Source organism: Pleurodeles waltl, chromosome 7 (assembly GCF_031143425.1).
Source record: "Pleurodeles waltl isolate 20211129_DDA chromosome 7, aPleWal1.hap1.20221129, whole genome shotgun sequence".
NCBI classification, from domain to species: domain Eukaryota; kingdom Metazoa; phylum Chordata; class Amphibia; order Caudata; family Salamandridae; genus Pleurodeles; species Pleurodeles waltl.
Window position 1 is genome coordinate 510,402,818 of NC_090446.1, and position 25,326 is coordinate 510,428,143.

Below are 25,326 nucleotides of genomic sequence, written 5' to 3' on the forward strand. Positions count from 1 at the left end.
CTGGGTCCCCTCTCAGCACAATGAGCGTGGTCCCTGGAACTCAGCAACTCTGTCCTAGTGACTCCCACAGTCCAGTGACTCTTCAGTCCAAGTTTGGTGGAGGTAAGTCCTTGCCTTCCCACGCTAGACTGCATTGCTGGTACCGCGTGATTTGCAGCTGCTCCGGCTCCTGTGCACTCTTCCAGGATTTCCTTTGTGCACAGCCAAGCCTGGGTCCCCGACACTCTAACCTGCAGTGCACAACCTCCTGAGTTGTCCTCCAGCGTCGTGGGATCTCCTTTTGTGACTTCGGGTGAGCTCCGGTTCACTCTTCTTCGTAGTGCCTGTTCCGGCACTTCTGCGGGTGCTGCCTGCTTCTGTGAGGGCTCCCTATCTTGCTTCCCCCCCATCTGTCTCCTCATGCAATTGGCGACATCCTGGTCCCTCCTGGGCCACAGCTGCATCCAAAAACCCTAACCGCGACCCTTGCAGCTAGCAAGGCTTGTTTGCGGTCTTTCTGCGTGGGAACACCTCTGCAAGCTTTTTCACGACGTGGGACAGCCATCCTCCAAAGGGGAAGTTTCTATCCCTCTTCGTTCTTGCAGAATCCACAGCTTCTACCATCCGGTGGAAGCTTCTGTGCCCCCTCAGTTGGCATTTCCTGACAGATGCTTGGTCGCGACTCTTGGACTTGGTCCCCTTGTTCCACAGTTACTCTCATCCAGAAATCCACTTTGGTTGCATTGCTGGTGTTGGTCTTCCTTGCAGAATTCCCCTATCACGACTTCTGTGCTCTCTGGGGAATATAGGTGCACTTTACACCTACTTTTCAGGGTCTTGGGGTGGGCTATTTTTCTAACCCTCGCTGTTTTCTTACAGTCCCAGCGACCCTCTACAAGCTCACATAGGTTTGCGGTCCATTCGTGGTTCGCATTCCACTTTTGGAGTATATGGTTTGTGTTGCCCCTATACCTATGTGCTCTCATTGCAATCTATTGTAACTATACATTGCTTGCACTACTTCCTTTTGCTATTACTGCATATTTTTGTTATTGTGTACATATATCTTCTGTATATTTGGCATCCTCATACTGAGGGTACTCACTGAGATACTTTGGCATATTGTCATAAAAATAAAGTACCTTTATTTTTAGTATATCTGTGTATTTTGTTTTCTTGTGATATTGTGCATATGACACCAGTGGTATAGTAGGAGCTTTGCATGTCTTCTAGTTCAGCCTAAGCTGCTCAGCTATAGCTACCTTCTATCAGCCTAAGCTGCTAGAAACACCTCTTCTACACTAATAAGGGATAACTGGACCTGGTACAGAGTGTAAGTACCACTTGGTACCCACTACAAGCCAGGCCAGCCTCCTACAAGCATGAGTAGAAAAATAGTTTTTTTAAAGGTCAATCAACCCTACCCAGTATTCCCATTTATTTTTCAGGAGCACCACAGAGTGGTGGTAGGTTCTTTTGCAAATGCCAAATTGGACTCCTATAATGCTCTCTGTCTCCCACAAGGGCATTCTGGCACTATAGGATGCAAGGAGTGGCCCGAGGTGAGAAACAGAAAGCTGAAAACCAGGTTTCAAGATTCGAAAATTGATACAGTTCAATGTGGAGAAATTAAATAATGTCAGAGCATTCCAAAGGAAAAGGACCGACGGCATATCTGTGTTTTATTAACGGGGGACTTGCAGCAGATGAGGGTAAACGTTACACGATCAACAGAGTTCACGTTTCAAAGAGAGAAACAAGTATGTGGAACCAATCACAAAACATACGAATTATTTAACTGTGTGGAAAATGCGCATGTTTAGAGATTCACAAACATGTCCACGTACCGCAGGCAAAAAATCGGTATCCTTTCCCAAGATGTACATAGAAATACACAGTATGGGAATTTTAAAAAGTTTAAATTGCATATAGGTGCACGTGCAAGATGACATATGCATGGGCATTTTGAAAACGTTTCAGAAATATTCAGTTTTTTTCTTGGGAAATGTGACAATTATTAGCATTTGTTTAATGTACCCTGAGTTCTCTAGATAACTGGATAAGTTTTTCCTTGCTTGTCCTTCATATAGGCCTGAGAAATGTAGCAGCTCAGGAAAATGTTGTTATAATATTATTGACGTTTGTGACTCAGCATATGGTCATGTTTGATTTGTTCCTATATCGAAATATGCATAATTTGCTTACATGAAACACAATGGGTGGGTATGCAGTGCACGTGTTTCTAAACACATTTCAGACTTTTTTCTCTGTAAATTGTGAGCACATTGCACATGCCCATTTTTTTTGGTGGAAGTCCTTCCATGAACCGATTTATCTTCTGTGAATTAGGCACAGACCAGAACACACTGTTATCCTTAACCCAGCATGAAGTGGATTCATATTCTGCTCTGCAGAGGTGCAGCAATGGTAAAACGTGTCTTAGTGCAAGTAAGAACAAGCATTTTCAATGCAACTGGGCTCGCATTTGCTGGAGTTGGAGCTATTTGCATTGTAAACTCCCAACCTAACTTTTCTTGCACACAAATTAAAAGAAAAAAACAACACAGCGCGATTGAGCTATGTAAAATGCAGCGCAATCGCGCTGAAATTGAAAACGAAATAGAGCGCAATCGCGCTATGTAAACCCCAGCGCGATCGCACTGCGGGGAAAATTAACAGATAAAGTAGTCAAGAAACCAGGCCCAAAACATCAAGCCTCATATGTTTCGAGTAGTTTTACCAGTGCTGTGTAGGCGGGCTAAACACTGGAAAAGACATGACATATGCATGCCTTTCACAAATGAAAGCAAGCAGATTTCAAAGAGCAAGCCCAGGAACCAATAAAAGAGACTGACGTGACCTGGGTGTGGTTTGAAGCCCAAAGAGAGGATACTTTATGGACGGAGCGCTTTGCGCTCGCCCATAAAAATAGACCTCCTACACCTAATAACTTGTAAAAGATAGCCATTATAATAAACATTACCAATGTTCAAAAATGTGATTTACCTTTTTTCAGAATTATCTGATATGCATTTTTAGATCTCTCAATGTACATTACACCAGCGGCTGCGTCTTATCAGTGGCTTCAGCGCACATTCCCCTGCCTCCTAGGAGCCATCCGCGCACTTTTCAATTTTACAGTATTCATGAAAACGATGTTTTACTTATCTTTGCTGGTGGGCAAGTCCGTCCTCTCTGCCTTGTCTCCAGGCTCTGATGACTGGAGGAGGAGAAGGGGTCTGAGGCATGGTCAAGCTACAGGGTGTTCTTTCAAAATGCAATAAGGTGTTCTGTAGCTAAATGTCTGGTTTGTGCATGTCTGAGGAGCACAATTCAACTACGGTCCCTCACACAAGCACGCTCCATTTTATTTAGCAGATACACTGCACATGCCTCAGCCAGCACAGTATATCTGCCAAAATGTGTCTGTCAGGGCCCACGTCAGTGCATCCCTGATGCCGATGAGGAGCCACACAGAGCAGCAGGGGCAGAATGTCCAGCACTTTTCTAGCTTCCTCTAGGGCAGTGCTTCCAGTCCTATGAAGAAACAGGGAGAGGGATTCAGGTCCCCTTTTACAAACCTGCCTTTGCTGCTCTGTCAGCATCCAAGTAAGCAAAGTATGTAAAAATAGTGTTATTTCTCTATGCATTTGTAAGTGTGATTGTGAGTTATTGAGAGAGAATAGGATTAAGTAAAGGTGTGAGTGAGTGTGTTTGAGAATGTCAATGAGTACAAAAATGAGTGATAACCTGAGCTTGATAGTGCATGTGAATAACTGAAAGTGAGTACGAGGTAGTGAGTGAAGGAATGTGTGTTACAACTAGTAACTGGTTGGAAGCTGTGAGAGGGGGTTGGAGTGAGTTAGGGGTGTAGCTATCCATAGTAGAGTAGGTGCAGTTGCACCAGGGCCAAGGATCAGGGTGTGTAAGTGTGCTTATAAAAGAGAATGGGAAACAGTGAGTATGACTATGTGTGTGTGTAACAGTGACTATGAATGAGTATGAGTAAGAATGCGTAAACTAGAGAATGTGAGTTAGAGTGAGTGAGGGAGAAGAAAGCCAATGTGAGAGGGAGTGAGCATGAGTGAGGCAAATTTTGAATTAATGTGGTGACCTCCTTGCCAGTATTACGTCCCTTCACTTTCAAAGCTCACCAGGCACCACTTCATGATATTTGTGTCCTGTTAAGCAAATCAATCATTGCTAAGATATGAGTTTTGTCATTTGCATTTTACATTGACTCAGCAGGCCTTTGGTCTGTACAATTATTCCTAGGGCAACAAAGTGAAAGTATTGCAAGCTTCAAAGATGGACGAGGTGACATGTGGTGCAGCTGGAATATAAATGCCATTCACCTGATGTGGAAACGTAATGGGGGATTTTGATACCAGAACCTCAGTTTGGAAGAGGACCCTGGATGAAGACAGCCGAAGAACAAACACTCTCAAGAAGGTCACGGGGTTTGCTTTTTGCAAGCAAGTGATAGATATTCAAGTTTCCTGGCTTAAAGCAGTGGTTTGTTATTAATTGATTAACCTGTACAGTGATTGCAAGCAACTATTTTTTAAATACAAATACCGGTAAGATATTTGTTTAAGCCACAATTGGAGGTGATACAATTAAAAAAAAAAATTGAATGCTCATATTGTCATTACTATTCTTAGTTGCACCTACAAGCTGACAGGGTTTTGTGAATAATGAATATTGAACGTATGTACATTTTGTATTTATGAGTTTAACTTCTGTGAAACCCATAATTGAAACAGAACACGTCCTTTACAGTCACTGAAAATGTGTTCTGCACTCTGAAGTACTAGCGGGCATATTTACAAGCCACGTGCGCCCCTTTTCGCCACCGTAGCGTCATTTTCAGGTGGAGCGTAGCAGCATTCAAGCGCTGCTTTCCGACGTATTGTTATCTATCTGTGGGCGTTTAACCTCACGCCCATCAATTTCATCCGTTCTTGGGCTTGCCCTGCAAAAATCCCTTGATGTTATAGGTACAAATGCTTTACCTTTGTCCCGCCTTGGGGCGGTTTTGTTAACGCCAGGGGGGTGGTGGACTCTTACATGGATTATTGCACGAGTGCCAATGTATTTTTCTGTGAGAGAACTATTTTTGTCTTTTGTGTCTCTCCTTGGCGCTCATGCTCATTGATCGTGCCTCCTTGCTTGTGTGTCATTAACACAGGGGCAGTGAGGCTAGGGGTGCCCTTCACTCCTTTCTAAGCAGGGCTTGAAACATGCAGTGGACGGGTGCAGTGGCACTGAGGAGCAGGGCTTGAAGCACAGTGCATGCAGTGGACGGCTGCAGTGGCACCGAGGGCCGCTCCTCACTTCCTTCTGAGCAGGGCTTGAAGCGCAGTGCGTCCAGTGGACGGTTGTAGTGACATAGAGGCCGCTGCTTACTCCCCTCTGAGCAGGGCTTGGTGTGTAGTGCCTGCAGTGTGTGCTCCTTTCTGGACACCAGCTCTAGGCTCAATTTCTGCCCCGGCTCCCTGTACATAGGCAGCTGTTAGGTCCGCTCTCCTCCCCAGGGCCCTGTGCAGGGAGGGGCGGGGCCAGGGAGACCGGCCTTGGATTCACATAAACCCTTCAGCACTTCACACCCAGTAAAAGTACACCACAGCCCTTCCACCCCCTCCCCCCGTCAGAATCACCGACTTACTGCACCAAATCTTAAGCTTTTCCACTGGTGGATCAGAAAATGAAACAATCGAAGCCAGGCACGCCTTGGGCAATGCCAGTTAGACGGGCACTGCCGTAACACACGCAGCTGCCACTACTGACGTAACACAAGAACTAACACAAGAACAAAGAACGGAAGCCCAAGTTTACGACCCAGTCACTAGCATGTCCTCGAGCACCGCCCTCCCTGCCACCTTAATTTATCAATATAATACCAGACAAGACAGCACTTCCAAGATACTTTGTCAAAAAGAGTTTCTGTAATGTCATACATTGGCATGTTGCTTTGTCTCTGCCTGTTAGAAGGGCCACGAGGTAGCTCGAATGACCCAAAACACTATAAATCACAATACACATAAACATTATTTTGCTGCTGTCTAAAGGTGATTAACATCCAATAGTTATGAGTTCCTTAAAAAAAATCCATAGGGTTGGGAGAGCTAGTTACATATCACGTTAGTTCTGCTGGAAGGCTGGTTGAAGGGGCCACTGTCAGTGACCATTCATTTGAGTCAGTTACTCACTCAGGCTGTCCTCTGAGGATGCACAACCGGGAAACAGTTGCAGTTGCTGGCAGGAACTAAAGATACAATTCTGCAGAAGTCATCTTGTCTTCTTTGTTGCAGTTTGTAGAGTTCCTGGAGGGTCAAGATGCAGTTTCTTCAGTGAGATATTGAAGTGGAGGATGCAGAGGATTCCTGCTGGAGCCTTGCATTCCGAATCTGAAGAACCACCCAAAGGAGAGACCCTAAATAGCCCTGAAAGGGGGATTGGTCTGCTAAACAGGTAAGCAACTATCAGGGCAGGGCTCTGAATTCACCTGCTGGCATTGGCCACTCGGATGCTCACAGAGTTCCCTGACAAATTGATTACGATTACTGTTACAATACTGTTTTTTAAGGTGTGGTACCTCTAAAGTGCGTTAAAAAGTATTCGGAATATATAAAAATATTTTCCAAACAAATATTTTCTAAACATATATATACATTGATATATATTTTTTGTGTGGGACTAAGAGTTGATAGCTTGATTGGATTACAGCGTTTGAGATACATGTATGTAAAAACGATTATTTTTCAGACATAATTGACATGTTGACAATTTAATTAGTCAATTTTTACCAAGCTACTGTATTTGAATGTTGTGGTCCCATTTCTATGTTCATGCTGAGTATGTACTTAAAACTGTAATGATTGGAGGACGGTTACACGTGATCAAGGCTACAGCCGAAACCTGTTGTGTCTGATTAAACTTTCCACTTGTATGTAACTCTGACATCCTGAGTGCACGTTTGTACTGTATTTTGTTTGGATTTCTTACCGGTCCGCTCTGCCGGTGTATGCACCACCCTTCGAGGGCCACTCGAACTGGAAGGTGCACCTTTTTGAATTGGATATACACCGGCACAAAATGTAAAATAAATAAAAAAACTTGAAAAAATTCTATAAATGTGAAGGAATCTGAAATTGGAGGCTGAAAATTGAGTTAGTGCCCTCAGATTGATTCGTGGGAGCCCTACAAGTTCATCAAAAAGGATATAGTATGGACGAAGAGTGCTTCACTTCTATTTACAAAACCTTCAGCCTTCCTACAAATTTTTTGATAAATTTTTTTGTGAATTAGGTAAAATATTTCACAACTTGTGCATGTGTTTGGTGAATGCTTGTTTCTGTATTTATGTATATTGTTTTTACAGTTCTAATGATCTTTTGCCAGGGTTCCTGTCTTGTAGGTATGACTCAGGGGGGGTCACTGGATTCAAATAATGATTTAGTGGGGGGTTCCCGGGTTCCAGTAATGATTTTGTTGTAACACTTTTAATTGTTTTTTTTAAAAACAGAAATCACAAAAACAGCACAATTGCGTCAGCAGCAGTGGGAACCATATGCTTGAACACAGGGCACTATACACAAGACAACATATGGTGCATTAACACAATACTGTAGCGTAAGACTCACATCTGACATAGTCTTAAACAGTGCCCGTAGTCACTCTTATTTATGTGGAACTCTATGGGCCTTGTACACTAGCTTCTCCATAGCTGCACAGTAGTCCATGCTCCTCACCCACTCATGCAGCGGCACCACCTGTCCATCTCTCTAGTGCAGAGCCAGGTCTCTCCTGGCCACCGGGTAATCTGTGGCCACTAGGGCATGCACAGCACTTGTCTCCCTCAATGTATCCATGATATCCAGTAACACAAATTTTGGGGTGAAGCAACTGCTCAATTCTGCTGTTAATCTCTAGCTAGTACCCCCATACAACTGAGCAACCCCACAGGACATGAAAGAGGGAGCACAGGGAGCAGTGGTATTGAAGACACTAGCCCTGGGGCACGTCCCTTCTGCAAAGTCACACAGGGGAGATGCAGATCTAATGGAAATATTTGAATTGGAGTAGGTGAAAGTGCATTGAAATGGCCAGCTTCAGTGAGGCCATTTTCGCCTCCACCTCCTAGTCATCTTCTAGGGTACTCACACACATCTTCCTCCGACCTGGCCCTGAAACATGTCAGAGGGTCTGGTGTGCTAGTGACTAGGGTCCTACAAAGAGGTGACATACTGTCCCTTCCAAAGTGGTCTGTGACAGGTTTACAGTCAAGGAGATTGAGTTAAGGGAGGGTGCCTAGCCTCACCCTGTATTTGGCAAGATTAGGGGGCAGTTGAAGGTCCTTAAAAAACAGAGAAGAGTGCAAACTGAACTCAGCGGCTAGTTCCTGGAAGGAGTTCATATGCCCCTCCAGCCAGACGTCCCCCAGCATTGATATGCCAATGAGGTTCAAGGAGCAGAACACACCCAGTATCGATGTTTCAGGGAACCACGTCCCGTGCTGCAGGGGAGTCGAACCCCTGAGGGTGCCATGCCATGTTCGAGTACCAGCACTGGATGGGGACCCAGATAATTGGCAGCCAGTAAGGGTGCAAGCTGCTGCACAGCAATGAGAGAACTCCATACAGGTGGTGATGACGCAGAAAAAGAGGGTCCGACATATATTCATATATTAGGTAACCAAAATCGTATAATGTAGTGTGATTTTAGTAAAGAAAATAATGTACGTGGGAAATTGTGCCCTCGGAGTAGTTTAGTAATCCGTCATAATTGCAAATGTGTGCCATGATTTCTTATTGAAACTGTTTGTGCTTAGTTTAAATTTAGTAGAGGCTTTGGCCTAGTTGCCTGGTCTCAAATTCTAACTGCGTGGCTTTTCCTTGAACTAATGTAACATATATTATTGCTTGAAGTTGTATTTTTCCAGTAGAGATGACTAATACACTTATCTCCAAGGTTTCGTACTAGGCCAGTTTCATCCCCTTTGAAGCAAGGTCAGTCTCTGCAGGTGCAGACAATGAGGGTACAGATACCAAAATAATTGGCAAGCCATGTTGCAACTTGTGTTCCAAGGCTCCAAGGACAATGTATGCATAAATGAGTACTAGTAGAAAGACATTTTTCATTGGTCAATTTGAAGCCACCCTATGTACCCTCCAATGGAAGACCCTGCAGAATTTGGAATGTTTCGTACTTAAACCCACTGGACAAAGAGAAGTCAGCCATTTAAATTGATGCCATCTTTGAAGCCGAATGGCAGATGCCATCTTAGACGACATCTTGATGCCCTTTTCTCTATCACAGAGAAAGAGACTTTGAGAATTCTCACCCTAGAGATTTTAACTTTAATTTGCCCCATCTTGCCCATGCAGTAATTTTGCCCCATCCTCCTTGCTGCTACAAGGAAACTTGCCCTTAACTTTGCCCCCTTGAAATTCTGCCCCATGCTGATCGAACTGGTACCTGAAGGACGTAGACTTTCTTGAATGCTGATTGTAATTGGTAAATATGAAAGGATAATTGTATTGTGCATTGTGTTTTTCCTTTTAGGTACCAACTGCTATTTTGATAGGGCCCAAGCTAGAAGTTTTCCAAATTTGTGTTGACTAAATTCGTTTTGTATGAAGCCCCACATGCCAATGCTAATTAGAGGTTAGTCGAGTTATGCACTTGATGCACCATGTTGAATTGAAATCTTGTCATGCTGACCGATGTATGAAATTAGTCAAATTCAGTTGCTTATATTAGTGATTTGTATTGCCATAACTGAATGTATTATTATTCAGATTTTGCGTAGATTGCGTTTCTTCCGCCGCTATGGACAACTAGTAATGTTCGTATACATATATCATTTGGTTTTGAGACTTATATACGTTGTGCTAGCTTTGTTAATATAGGGAAATAAATTCACTAACTTTTAATAAACTGGTGTGGTTATTCATGACTGAAAGGTCATGGCGCGTCAAAATGCCAACTGTTATTAATTCCTAATGTGTTATTTTGATCTTTAATTGAATATTGGTTATCAAATACAACAGTTATTGAATTTTGATTTAAGTAACCCGACTATTTGAGAAAGAGGAGAACCCAACTAGGCTAAAAGGTTCACCGACCTCCAACGTGTCCAGGTACAGGTAATTTATAAAGACTGGATGCGTTATCAGTGGAACAGCTCCAGCTCCAGTCTGTTGGCAGGGTCATCCTTATCTGCTCTGAACCAGCCATTAATACTGACCAGCAGGGATGCCCATTAGTACAATTTAACACCTAGCCCAACCCTACCTCAAATGGGGAGAACCTGCATTTCACAAAGGAGACTCTGGGGGCCTTGCCCACCCCTAGGAAACTAGTAATTTGAGCCTGAAAGTCTGTGACTAAGGTGGGTGGCAATGGGTGTGGCTAGTGCTGCAGTATGAACAGGAAGCGGAGGAGAGCCACCATCTTGAAGAGAGCTCCCCTACCTGCCGTCAAAATAGGCAGTAATGATTAAGTGGGGTCCACAAGAGGAATAGTTCCACCTTAGGGGCTAGCAAAGTCAAAGTTGAGACAATACCTCAGCAAGCAAATGTACGAATACATTAACAACAGCATATGTAAAATAAGCACTAGTAGTATGTTGATCCCTGCCCCACAATACCGAGCCCCAATTTCCTAGTTTAATGTTAACTCCCCATCTCCATGATACATAGGGTGGTCGGATTTGCCACTAGCCCTCCATTTATCATTTGGCGGACCCTCCACACAAGGACAGGACTGGCAAATGCCGCTCTGTAAAATATTGGTTGGTTCCAGAAGGTGACAACTTTCACCACTTAACACTTCTAATCCCCCATTCTGTGTGCCTTGCTAATTCAAATTGAAATAGCAAATAGAGTTACTGGTTACAAGATATGTAGAACTACAGCACTCATGCAACAAAATATGTGCAGGAAAAATGATGGGAAAAGATGGAATAACGTACAGGAATCTGTGTGACTGAAGCTGATTCCAGTGGTTATTCTCCTTTCCTCCTAGTAATGTCATGATACTACTGTAATATCTTACATGGTAGCTACAGCATTCCAAGTGAGGTATTAATGATGCAGCATGCCAGCGTGACTCAGAATGAGCCCCTGAGTTGGAACAAAAACATAGGGTCATATTTACTAAAAAGTGGAGCAGCACTGTGATGCACCAAAATTGGTGGCGCCACATCACTTTAGAAATGCAGGGATGTGCTGTATTTATAAGTATAAGGTACACTCCTGTGTTTCCCCCTGCACTGGTGCTCAATTGAGCTGCCCAGCGCGAACGCAGGCATCCCTGCACCATCGTGCAAGGATGTCTGTGTTGAGGGGTTTGATTGTTTATGGGCGGGAAGGTGTCCCTTCCTGCACATAAACAATCACTAATGGCGATTTGGCACTTCTGTGTGTGCTGCAAAATGCAGCACACACAGAACTGCCAAAGCGTCATTTTGAAATGATTGTTTATGTGCAGGAAGGGACACCTTCCCACACATGAACAATAATTTGGGGCATTTTGCTCTTTCTATGCGTGCTGCATAATGCAGCACACATAGAAAAAGCAAAAACCAAGGAGGAATAAAAGTATTCCTCCTCATTGCGCCTTGCTAACATCACCCCTGGATTGGCATTAGATTTTGGCGCTGCCTCAGGTTTACGAAAACTCGCAAATCTGAGGCAGTGTCAAAATGCAATGGGGCTTATTTATACTTGGTTTGCGTCATTTTAGCATCATTAATTTTGATGTTAAAATGGCGCAAACTTTACTCTATATTTATAATTTGACGCTAGACCCGTCTTGCGTCAAAATATTGGAGTTTGAGTCATTTTCTGGATGTGCAAACCCACCGTCAATGAGATGCAAGGTAGGCGTTTCAGTCCAAAAAATGATGCTAAGCCTTTAGCACCATATTTATCCCCCTGGGCAAAAATGACACACGTGTGGGTGGCGGACCGAACTAATGATGCTAAGCCTGCTTAGCGTTATTATTTAACACCTGGGTCAGACCAGGCTTTAGGGTACCTGTGGACCCACTTCCATGGCCAAACACCATGGAATGGGCCCACAGATGCCCACCCCAAGCCCCAGCAACACCCCCACCCACACCTGAGGGACATCAGAGGATGGGGGACCCCATACTAGGTAGGCATAGGTGAGTATTATTAATTTTGTTTAGGTGCCATGCCCAGGGGACACTGGTCCCCACTGCTGGCTATTGGGGTGGTGGGCATGACTCCTATCTTTACTTAGACAGGAGTCATTTTTCGGTGGTAGTGCATAAAAAAATGACGCAAGGCTGGTTAGTGGCATTTTTTTTTGCCGCTAACCGGCCTAGTGTCATTTTCTGATGCAATACCACGCAAATCCATACCGCCATCCCCCTGGCTAGCGTCTTTTTTAAAGGCTAGCCTATTCTTAGCTCTGACTTGTGCCTTTCCATCAATATGACTCATGGATGACGCTCTGGAATGATGCAAGTTGGCAGTTTTGCAGCAAAACTGCGTTAGCGCAGTTTTACAGCAAAAAACATAAATATGGGCATATGGGTGTTGCTGTGGCATGTCCACAGCAACACCCATTGCACGTCCCTTCAATGCAAAGGGCTGCATGTGAAAGGGCCTATTTAAAAGGTGGCGTTCAGCCCCAAAAAGTGGCTTAACGCCACCATCTAAATTCCTGCGCAGGACATAGTGACACCAGAGCATCATGAAAGTGACGCTCCTTTGGCCCTAGTGGCTCATAAATATGCCCCATAGTGTCAGAAAGCCTTATGCATGTCTGAACTGGTGAGGTATTTTTGCTGCAAGGCTACACTGCCCAGGACATGTAATGTGTCAGGAGCATGTGTTTGTCATTAGGTATAAAGTAAGTGTCAAAGCCATGGTCGCCCTATTAAACTGTGAGTCCTGAACTCACCAAATCGTCAGAGGAGAAAATACCCCAATTACAAAAATACGTAGTAAAACATGAAAAAGAGAAAATGACCCTGAGGTTAACATTGTCAACCTGTAAACCCTTCTCAGTTTTATACACACAACCATCAGCTGGGAATCGTAAGGTATTATCTTAACATGACAAGACGGCCTACAAATTTGTGTCGGTCAAGTTCAGTAATTCTCACTTGACAGTTTCCTTTGCGTTTAAGTTGGATCACTGCCAACTCCACATACAGAAACTAACCATGCCCACTCAGTGTGGCTATTGACAACACTTGCAGCCAAATGTCCAAATTTTTTTCTTGTCTCAAACGACCCAATTCACAGAATCGGGCCGTTTGCGACAAGAAAAAAACATTTTGCAATTCACAGACCCAATTTTGCAATTCGATAATCTATTCAAAATGTTTGTGAGTTGCAATTAGGAAGGGGCGTCCTGATTGTCCCTTCCTAATTGCGAGTTGCAGTGCGATGTATGAATGCAGTCACAAAACAGTCACAGTTAGCACCAATTTCAAATTGGTGCTAACCCATTGGCAAACGGGAGGAGGTCCCAGGGGGACCCCTTCCTCTTTGTGAATGAATGGGGAAATATGTTTTCCCACAGACCACTGCCTGCTCTGAAAAAATAAAAATAAACCTTTCTTTTTTTTTTTAAATGCACCCCTTTTCCCTTCAAAGAAAACGGGCTGCATTTAAAAAAAACACAAACACTGCTCTATTTAAAAGCAGTCACAGACGTGGTGGTCTGCTGTCCCCAGCAGGCCACCATCCCTGTGAGTGCGGTCATTTCCAATGGGGTTACAAATTGCGACCTACCTCATAAATATTTATGAGGTAGGTAATTTGCGACCCCATTGGGATTTGCAAAGAGTGTCATTGACGCTGTTGTACATCGAGTTTTGCGACTTGCAGGTGTTGCTAAGACTCGCAATTTGTGAGTCGCAAAACCTGATATTTGTACATGTGGCCCTCAGAACCTTACAGGCTTCTGCCCACCTGAAGAGTGCCCCCGGAAAATATATAATTTACCCTTGACCATTAGTGACTGTCCATTGGCCAATATTTTATGCTTCATGGGTTTTAACCTGTATGAACCTACCCTCCATCAGAGAGCAAGAGTTCATGAGTTCATGATTTCAAACATTTGGGAACAATTGAGTCATAGCTGAGATGAATCCCTACTATTGTGAAAGATACTATTCTATTGAAAAGGCCTCTATAATTCTATTTTGAGGAAGAAATTGGTGGACAACTCTGTCATCCACATACGTTGCAGTGCCCCTAGTCGAAGCCCAAAATCTAAGAACCCTGTTTTGACCAATGATGAGTTGACTTGCTTGATTTACTATTTATTCTGAGTAATGTTTTCAAAGGTTTTAAGTTTTCATAAATTTTAAACAACATATTTGACGGACCCTGTCTTTTTAACACTAAAGTAGTGGTTTCATGTTTTTGTGGATCGGAGAACATATGTGAAACTAAAGACATTTACCCTCTGTCCACTTACCAAAGACCTGCAGATTGGCAGGAACGGATAAGGAAGCAAAGGGACACATCTAGACTGCACTACCTTATCTCAAAAAGGCCATACCCCCATGGATGGAGCACTTGTGCATCGTGTCTATTGGTGATTGCACCTGCAGCACCAAATGTAGCTCCAGACTGTTTCTGACACCACTGTCCTCAGCCATATACGTTTAGCACCTGTTTAAATCAATATGGACTCCTCCTGTAGGATTCAGCGTAATGCTTCCTGACAATGCCCCAAAGATATATTTTATTTGACTGACTTGGAAACTGCTGGGCTATTCCTGCTTTAAGTAAATACTCTGGGTTGTAACTTGGTAAGATCTGATGGAGCAGGCATAGCTCAGAATGGCTGGAAACATTAAAGTCTGGTAACAATGCTTATCCCAGCGGATGGGATATAAACATGTCATGAAACATTCTTGCCATTAGGAAAGTAGAATAGTATAACTGGACTCCTATACATGTCACACATTTTCTCATTCAACCATAGGGATATTACGAAGACAGTCCCAATGTACTTTTCTTTTAAATGGCATGAACAAAAATTAGAACACCTCTAATTGTAAACAATGAACCCTTATGCCTCTGTAGTTTGTTTGAGTTCCGTTAAATAAACTTCATCTTGCTTTTCAGGAAATTACAACATTGTTCAGAGGCAAACCAGCCTCGTAGAAGATTCCAGACAGGCGACCTAATTGTAAGGGTGTCATGGTAGTTAAACGTCAGTCTCACGCAGTGCTTGATCTGGGTACTTTTTTGGATGTTCTTAAGACTGGAAAGAGTCAAAACGACAAGCCAGGGAGTCAAAGACACATGTTGCAATATATGGACGTCGTTGACTTATTGATTATTTTTTATATATTTCCCATCCTTAAACCATCATCTGGGGTTAACTTAAGCACTGGTCAGTGTTAGCAATATCCCAACTGGTAATAAGTCTGCCACAGCCCATTGTCCTTTCTGAGAAATCACTATATCGGCGCGTAAATTACTCTTCTGTCCCACCTCACCCTGCCGTTCAGAAACAGGAGATTGGCATCAGACTTGCCCATTCAAACCAGCCTTCAACATATCTTTCTTATCTGGGAAATGTCCAGTTGTTTCAATAATTTGAACCAGTACCAATTAGCAACCCTCAAATCCAAAATGGGCGCCTTCCTCCCCAACAGATATTTTCTCCAGGGAAATGATAGAAGGGAACGAAAGCTGGAGGTATGACTTGGCTGCTGGTGCTAGAGAAGAGTTTTGACTGGACACTCCTATCTCCCTGTCTGCTCAAAACACAGCTTCAAATACCCCACAAAGCTTGTCTAGTACTTTTCAAGTAATATTCTCATTCTCACCTACCTTCATGATGGCGTCAAAGGATTTCAGTTCAGCTTCTGAGCCATGCCTAGTGGAGAAGCCCTTATTTATATCATTTGTAGACACAAAGATAACGTGGTTGTTTCCATCCGGAACTCTTTAATTGTAGACACTGAAGGGGAAAACCAAAAACGGTCAAAGTCTCATTCTATTTATTTTTTTAAATGGAAAACTGAAACGTCCATTCACATCCTCTTTTGAATTCCTTCCTTTTTAAAACAATGATCATTCACCAACGTCTAAGATATGCATACAGTATAATAAAGAATATAGAAAGCTTAGGGGGAATCCAGGTGTACAAAGAGATGTGAAAAAAGGAACTATAACCACAGCACACATCAGTTGTAAAGTGCCGCCTCCGGTATCGCTGGCAGAGGCATAGGCATCAGGGGGCAACAGATGTAGTGGCATCAGAGTCTAGAGTTTGAGGGACCCTCTGTATCCATAATTAATGTTGTTGTCTACTACCAAGACAGGGGATGTGGGTACTTTTCCTTGCTTTCATTGGAGCACATGGCCCCCTTTGTAGGCCAATGATTGCAGTAGAGCACATACATGGTTCCCTCTAGAGGCGGTTCTGTGTCCAGTTTTGGTGGAGATACATAGGGCCTCATTATGATCCTGGCAGCCGGCGGTAAGCTGGCAGTAACACCGCCAACAGGCTGGCGGTGTTCCGCCAGCTATTATGACCATGGCGGTATAGCTACGGCCATACCGCCGGCCCCTCCACTATACCGCCAGGCAAAAATAATCCCATGGGCAGCGGTGCAAGCACCGCTGCCCTGGGGATTATGAGTCCCGACCGCCAGCCTCGCCACGGCAGTAAACACCGCCATAGAAAGGCTGGGGGTAAGGGGGACTTGGGGTGCCCCTGGGGACCCCTGCACTTCCCATGCACTTGGCAGGGGCAGTGCAGGGGCCCCCAGGCATAGCCCGTCGCGCATTTCACTGCCCAAATTTCGGGCAGTGAAATGTGCGATGGGTGCTACTGCACCCGCTGCACATCAGCATTGCTCTATTACGAGCAGGCAGCAATGTTGATGTGACTTTTCCTCTGGGCCAGCGGAAAAGTCGTAATAGGGAGCCAGAAATACCGCCAGCACTGGCTGTATTCTGACTCCCACAGCCTCAGGGTTGTAATGACGCCATAGTCAGGTTCTCAGTTGTGATGTTCATATCTATGTTATGGTGCCAAGTTGTGAAGTCAACATATGTAGAACTGTGCCCAGGTCTCAGTGTCACATATGTGATGTGTCCAGTTGGGACAGTTGGATCTCCGAGATGTTAAAGATAATAGAGAGAGCAACAGCCTCGAAGATGCAAGGTGTGCATCAGGAATAATGGGGGGATTTAAAGGAAGGGAAAAGAAAGAGAGATGTGATGGAGGAATTAAAAAATGTGTGCAATAAATACGGTAAAGAAGGGAGGTAGATTCCATAGAAGATGTGAGTCTTCTATAACAGCAGTCCCGAAATAAAGACTGGGTGGTGGAGGGTCGGCAGTAACAAATGGACACACTGACATGGTTGTTTTGGCCTTGGACTCCACGGGTCAGAAATCTATGCATAGATGGGCTGCCCAATCGCAGATCAGAGTGTCAAGCAGGCGCTTAAAGAGAGGCTCTAGCCACACAGTGCGGGACACACAACACTTTTGGTTCAGCTCGGGAGTCCAGGGGCTAAAACCTTGTGCGGCAGAGAGGCTGCCTGACGGCAAATCAGCACACCAAGCATGCGTATAAAGGGGAGGCTGTAGCCCCGCAATGCCGGGTGTGCCTAGGCGCATGCCCTGGTAAAGACCAGGCCAAGAGCGGGACTATCTGCACCCATCAGAGCCTGGAGGAGGCTGGCTGGACCACCCCCCTCTGCTCTTCAGTTGCATACTGGTCATGCAGAAAGTGCCCCTGGCTGTCAGCTCCATTTCTCTGCTATTCTTCAAACTGTGATGTGCTTCCGCCTGCTTTTCAGTGTGTTGTTACTATAAAATGGGGAAGAGAAAATCTGCTACTGCAAGGGAAAATCCACAGCCAGGCATTATAGTATCATACTTAACATGCTCAGGGATTACTTAAAAAAGAGATTGGCTCTGTGGAAGAGCAGCTGTGCTTTGCTACGAAATCTATTTCTGACATAGGGAGGGGAACAGAGCTGCGTGATCTGCCAGAAACCAGCGGCAGCCCTAACACTCCCTTGCGGCAGCCAAGCACTATGGGGAGAAACTTGTGCGCAGCAATGGTGACAGATGACAGATGAATTTAGGGGCATATTTATACTCCGTTTGCGCCGAATGTGCGTCAAAAATTTTGACGCACATTCAGCGCAAACGTTGCCCTATATTTAAACCCTGACGCCCGAGCCGGCGCACAAGGAAAATGGCGCTATGTGCGCCAGTTTTTGGAAGCGGCACCCCGCCCTGCGTTAATGACATGCAGGGTAGGCGTTCCCGTCCAAAAACCGACGCATACAGCGGTGCGTCGTATTTATGCTTCCAGGCAAAAATGACTCCCGCGCGGCAGGCGGCGCAAAAAAATGACGCAAAGCACGAATATCGTGAAATTTTAACGCCTGGGTCAGGGCAGGCGTTAAAATGGGGCAAACACACATGTACTTAATCAGAACACACAGAACAAACAACAGAGCAACAGAGCAGCAGAGCAGCAACAGGGAGACATGGAGGTGCTTTTTCTTCAGCATGCATGTAGACGCAGAGCCCTGCAGCAACAACAGCAGCTAGAACAACAACAGCAGGGACCCCAAAGACAGCGCAGAAGGCAGGAGAGGATATTCCGCCCAAGAACAACCCTGCATGGCCTCAGGGACTGAGACATCATCCAGAGGTACCGGTTGAACTGGCAGGCCATTCAGCAGCTGCTGACAAATATTGAACAGCAGTTGGCCCCCACTTTAGTGACTCCACGCACTATCCCAACAGAAACAAAGCTGCTTGCCGTACTTCACCTGCTGGCAAGTGGCTCGTTTCAGACAACTGGTGCCCTGGTTGGTGGAATATCACAACCATCTTTCTCCGCATTCCTGCCTAAAGTACTAGATGCCATCATTCGCCTGACACCCCGCCACATCTGCTTCCCTAACACACTGCAGAAGCAGCAGGAAACTAAACAGGGGTTCTACGCCATCAGTGGCTTTCCGCACGTCCTTGGTGCAATCGACTGCACACATGTACGCCTTGTGCCACCTGCTGCGACTGAACACCTCTACCGCAGCAGGAAGCACACACATTCAATCAACGTGCAGGCCATAGTCGATCACCAAGGACTGACCAGCAACATTGTGGCTAAATATCCTGGGAGTGTACATGACGCATTCATCTTCCGTCACTGCACCATCAACCAACACTTCCAGGATGGACGGTATGGCAATGGACTACTTGTTGGTAAGGCCAAAAAACAAACTCATATACACACTGCTCAGAAACCCTCTAGGATAAACAACACATACACCACAATAGCAACACCTAGCCAGGAACACACTGAGGTACTCACATCACTAGCCATGTTTCTGAAGTCACCATTGAACCTGTCACACATTGGAATTTACTCTACAGCTTAGTGTGAAGACATTAATGACTGTGGTTGCCTAAATGTCACCTTGCAAATTGGAAGGCTCACAATAACCTGTACACTAATACAATGCATAAGTTTAAAGGAATGGGATGGCCTGGGTATGTTCATATGAACATTTCTAATACACTTTCATGATTCAACTTGGCATGGAACTATCATCACACCCCCAGTGAGGACACACGGACACCTGTATCACAAGTCACAATGCAAGGGAGGGCACACTGTACTGGAGAAACCAATACATCCTGCTGACAAACAGTTAGCCAACAAACACTTCCTCAGCCAAGGAAAAAAAACAATGCAAAAGTTTTCACCAACAACCATAGGTTGTCACATTAGTACACAAAATAGTCACAGACAACACAACACAACTACTGCCATCAAAGATACGTACAACAGTGCCTCCTACATCTAATTGATACCATTCTGTGTTTCGCTTTCAGCTGATCAGGGGTATGGCATCCAGCCTTGGATAATGACACCATATGGGAACCCAAATACTGCTGCTGAGCGGGCATACAATGACGCCCACAAGAGGACACGCAGCATTGTGGAGCGGACCTTTGGGATCCTAAAGTCAAGGTTCCGCTGCTTACTCTATTCCCCAGAGATGGTCTGTAAGATCATACTCACTTGTGCCATATTACACAATATTTGTGTAAAAAGGAATATTCCCCTTCTTGACCTGGACCCAGACATGCCTGAGGATGAGGAAGAGGAGGATGCTGGCCTGCAACAGGAGGGGGAACAACCTAACACGGCAGCAGGAGTGCGTAGGCGCCAACAGCTTGTCAATAATTTTTTTTCTTAATTTATTATAATAACTTGTATTCCACACTTGTAAATAAACACAGATAAGAAACACCACATCATGCTTTGGCCTCTGCATTTCTGACCACCTTTAGTTTGAAATTGCTGAAGAAGAATGTCGTCTCATTGAGCAAGAATGCTATAACATTCATCACACCAAAAAAAAACATCACAAATGTATGCACAGAGGGTAGGATGTGACATGATACATTACCATACACAGAGCCCAACAGGAGTACAAATGTGGCAATTACACATGCCGGATCCAAACAACTGAAACAGTCTCTCATCCAGCCCAAAATTTGAGATCATTTGAAAGTCACATCACACGTGTTCAGAGACAGGGTGGGACCATCCATGTGTACGTGACCATGTCATCAATCGCTTCTCTCAAGTGTGTGATATGAGCAATACACAATTGGAACAACATCAGCTGCCACTAACTCAGGAGGAGACCTTGAAGTCACAGTGACAACATACATCCAGACAGGTGACAGTGGATCCACATTCCAACACACATGTACACATATGTCATACAATCAACCTAATATTTGAAATTAGACCATCACAGTTGTGTCCCAGTTTGAACCTAGCAGGAAGAATGTAACATGCCACTAAACCAGTTTATGCAGAAAGGGACACAGACAACAAAAAAATTATTCTCATTATCACATCGGGAACGCTGAGAGTCTTGCAAACATAGTCATTGGAAAATGGTATGCAAGTTTGCTCCAATTCATCATTACTGCAAACGTCAAATGGGCTAATGAGATGAATGAATGGTCAACAGTCATTCATACCATATGGCCTTACATTAGCCTGCTGCTGCAGGTTTGCCATGATATAATAAATATACTTCATGGATACAGTAGCTATTCTGGATGGTCAAATCCTAGGGTGCTGGGGGCCTAAGTCCACCTCTACCGCCCCCAAAACATACAAGAATCTTGTACTTGTGAACTAAACACATGCATAAGGCACATGTGTGGGCTACATGTCATAAGTCCAACACAAACCTGAAACACAAAATCATAATGGGACATGGTTAGCCCCATAAAAACTGTCATAATTGTGGACACATTTTGGAGAAGGAATACATCATGGTATCCCATCCATCATTTCAAAATAGCCATCAGCAATTACCCCAAATATGTTGACAAATATGGTCAATACATTAGTTAACGTATCCAAAACATTACAGTGTGAATGCCTTCTATACATACAACAACAGACATGTGTCATATCCAAACACAAATGTGTATCACGTAGCACCATTTGACCATGACAAATCACCTTTCCAAAGGTAAAAACATGAAGACATAAGGAAAAATTTGCTCCAAATTCTACGCATACAGCATGGGCGTCATCATTTCTTCACGTACATGAGTGCACAGAATACAGAGTCAAATAGAAATGTATCCAAAAGTGTCACATATTTAGCCATCAAAGTATCATTTACATCATAATTTTTTTTGACTCAGCATCATGTGCACTACTGTACGTGGAAAAAAATGACGCCCATGATGTCTGCGTGGTAGAATTGACGCTACATGGACAATATGTTGGTCATCTCCTGTACATTAAAAATTATTAATATTCATATCCTATTTTTTGACTCAGCATCATGTGCACTACTGTACGTGGAAAAAAATGACGCCCATGATGTATGCGTGGTAAAATTGACGCTACATGGACAATATGTTGGTCATCTCCTGTACATTAAAAATTATTAATATTCATATCATATTTTTTGACTCAGCATCATGTGCACTACAGTACGTGGAAAAAAATGACGCCCATGATGTATGCGTGGTAAAATTGACGCTACATGGACAATATGTTGGTCATCTCCTGTACATTAAAAATTATTAATATTCATATCATATTTTTTGACTCAGCATCATGTGCACTACTGTACGTGGAAAAAAATGACGCCCATGATGTATGCGTGGTAAAATTGACGCTACATGGACAATATGTTGGTCATCTCATGTACATTAAAAATTATTAATATTCATATCATATTTTTTGACTCGGCATCATGTGCAATGTAATGCGTCAAAAAAAATGACGCACAATTGTGTATGCGTGAAAATATGACGCATAACGGGAAAATAAAAGCGGCGGCCATTTTATGCAGGAAGTGATGTAATAGGATATCCTGTTTACTAAATCTGTACAGGGAGTTAACTTTCACTTTCACTTTGCAGTCTCAGATTTATCTAGACTGTGTGGTTGTGTGAAAGGTGTTGTCCTGTGTTTTACTGCTTTAGTGTCCTGTGTCCCTTGTATTTTGTCTTTTTGAGAATCTATTCTTGTTGTATAACATTGTCTCAGTCAGTTTAGTCTTGTTTTGTCTATTCCTGTGATTGTTTGTATTGTCTGTGGGAGTCTGTTGTGGGTAGCATAGTTTGGGGGTTAGTTGGGCTATTTTTCTCCTTTTTCATTTTCTTTCACACCTCTACCTTTCCCCATTTCCCACTTTTACTTTCTTATTTCATTTGTCCATTTTTCTAGCTGTCAATATGTCAGGTAGGCCTCGCCTGTCCAGGATGGGTGAAGATGAATTGGGGGGATTCATATGGCTAGTTAGCCATTTCCTCCCACTGATGCTGGAGGCTGGGGGCCGTGTGATACAGGGGTATCACACGGAGGCTAGGAAAATCCGGTGGGAGAAGGTGCGCCATCACCTGGTCCGGGTCTACGGGAGCATGCAAAATGTCCATCAATTGAAGCACTGCTGGGCAGATCTGATCACCAGGGAACAGGACCTGCTGGACCACCTGGGACTCAGGATTGGTGGCCATGTTGGTGAGTACAAATCAATTACATGGGAATGATAGAAATCTGTGTGGGAACATGTGATGATTGTTAGTGTAGGAAAGTACCATCTTGCCTGGCATGTTACCCCCATTTTTCACTGTATATATGTTGTTTTAGTTGTATGTGTCACTGGGACCCTGGTAACCCAGGGCCCCAGTGCTCATAAGTGTGCCTGAATGTGTTACATGTGTAGTGACTAACTGTCTCACTGAGGCTCTGCTAATCAGAACCTCAGTGGTTATGCTCTCTCATTTCTTTCCAAATTGTCACTAACAGGCTAGTGACCATTTTTACCAATTTACATTGGCTTACTGGAACACCCTTATAATTCCCTAGTATATGGTACTGAGGTACCCAGGGTATTGGGGTTCCAGGAGATCCCTATGGGCTGCAGCATTTCTTTTGCCACCCATAGGGAGCTCTGGCAATTCTTACACAGGCCTGCCACTGCAGCCTGAGTGAAATAACGTCCACGTTATTTCACAGCCATTTTACATTGCACTTAAGTAACTTATAAGTCACCTATATGTCTAACCTTTACCTGGTAAAGGTTAGGTGCAAAGTTACTTAGTGTGAGGGCACCCTGGCACTAGCCAAGGTGCCCCCACATTGTTCAGAGCCAACTCCCTGAACTTTGTGAGTGCGGGGACACCATTACACGCGTGCACTACATATAGGTCACTACCTATATGTGGCTTCACAATGGTAACTCCGAATATGGCCATGTAACATGTCTATGATCATGGAATTGCCCCCTCTATGCCATCCTGGCATAGTTGGCACAATCCCATGATCCCAGTGGTCTGTAGCACAGACCCTGGTACTGCCAAACTGCCCTTCCTGGGGTTTCACTGCAGCTGCTGCTGCTGCCAACCCCTCAGACAGGCATCTGCCCTCCTGGGGTCCAGCCAGGCCTGGCCCAGGATGGCAGAACAAAGAACTTCCTCTGAGAGAGGGTGTGACACCCTCTCCCTTTGGAAAATGGTGTGAAGGCAGGGGAGGAGTAGCCTCCCCCAGCCTCTGGAAATGCTTTGTTGGGCACAGATGTGCCCAATTCTGCATAAGCCAGTCTACACCGGTTCAGGGGACCCCTTAGCCCTGCTCTAGTGCAAAACTGGACAAAGGAAAGGGGAGTGACCACTCCCCTGACCTGCACCTCCCCTGGGAGGTGTCCAGAGCTCCTCCAGTGTGCTCCAGACCTCTGCCATCTTGGAAACAGAGGTGCTGCTGGCACACTGGACTGCTCTGAGTGGCCAGTGCCACCAGGTGACGTCAGAGACTCCTTCTGATAGGCTCCTTCAGGTGTTAGTAGCCTATCCTCTCTCCTAGGTAGCCAAACCCTCTTTTCTGGCTATTTAGGGTCTCTGTCTCTGGGGAAACTTTAGATAACGAATGCAAGAGCTCATCCGAGTTCCTCTGCATCTCTCTCTTCACCTTCTGATAAGGAATCGACTGCTGACCGCGCTGGAAGCCTGCAAACCTGCAACATAGTAGCAAAGACGACTACTGCAACTCTGTAACGCTGATCCTGCCGCCTTCTCTACTGTTTTCCTGCTTGTGCATGCTGTGGGGGTAGTCTGCCTCCTCTCTGCACCAGAAGCTCCGAAGAAATCTCCCGTGGGTCGACGGAATCTTCCCCCTGCAACCGCAGGCACCAAAAAGCTGCATTACCGGTCCCTTGGGTCTCCTCTCAGCACAACGAGCAAGGTCCCTCGAATCCAGCGACTCTGTCCAGGTGACCCCCACAGTCCAGTGACTCTTCAGTCCAAGTTTGGTGGAGGTAAGTCCTTGCCTCACCTCGTTAGGCTGCATTGCTGGGAACCGCGACTTTTGCAGCTACTCCGGCCCCTGTGCACTTCCGGCGAAAATCCTGTGTGCACAGCCAAGCCTGGGTCCACGGCACTCTAACCTGCATTGCACGACTTTCTAAGTTGGTCTCCGGCGACGTGGGACTCCTTTGTGCAACTTCGACGAGCACCGTTTCACGCATCCTCGTAGTGCCTGTTTCTGGCATTTATCTGGGTGCTACCTGCTTCAAAGAGGGCTCCTTGTCTTGCTCGACGTCCTCTCTCTCTGCTGGTCCAATTTGCGACCTCCTGGTCCCTCCAGGGCCACAGCAGCGTCCAAAAACGCTAACTGCACGATTTGCAGCTAGCAAGGCTTGTTGGCATTCTTTCGGCGGGAAAACACTTCTGCACGACTCTCCACGGCAAGTGGGATCCGTCCACCAAAGGGGAAGTCTCTAGCCCTTTTTGTTCTTGCAGAAACCTCAGC

At 44.8% G+C, this 25,326-nt stretch overlaps 1 protein-coding gene across 1 annotated transcript in view; it reads right to left on the bottom strand.

The window, feature by feature from the left end:
- The window catches only part of LOC138246905 (ryncolin-1-like), a 152,348-nt gene extending 136,503 nt beyond the window's left edge, over positions 1–15,845 (bottom strand). Inside the window, exon 1 of the mRNA XM_069201650.1 lies at positions 15,819–15,845. Within this exon, the coding sequence (XP_069057751.1) occupies positions 15,819–15,824 (6 nt within the window). The 5' untranslated portion in view covers positions 15,825–15,845. The remainder of the gene's footprint in view (positions 1–15,818) is intronic.
- Between the last annotated feature and the right edge of the window lie 9,481 nt (positions 15,846–25,326).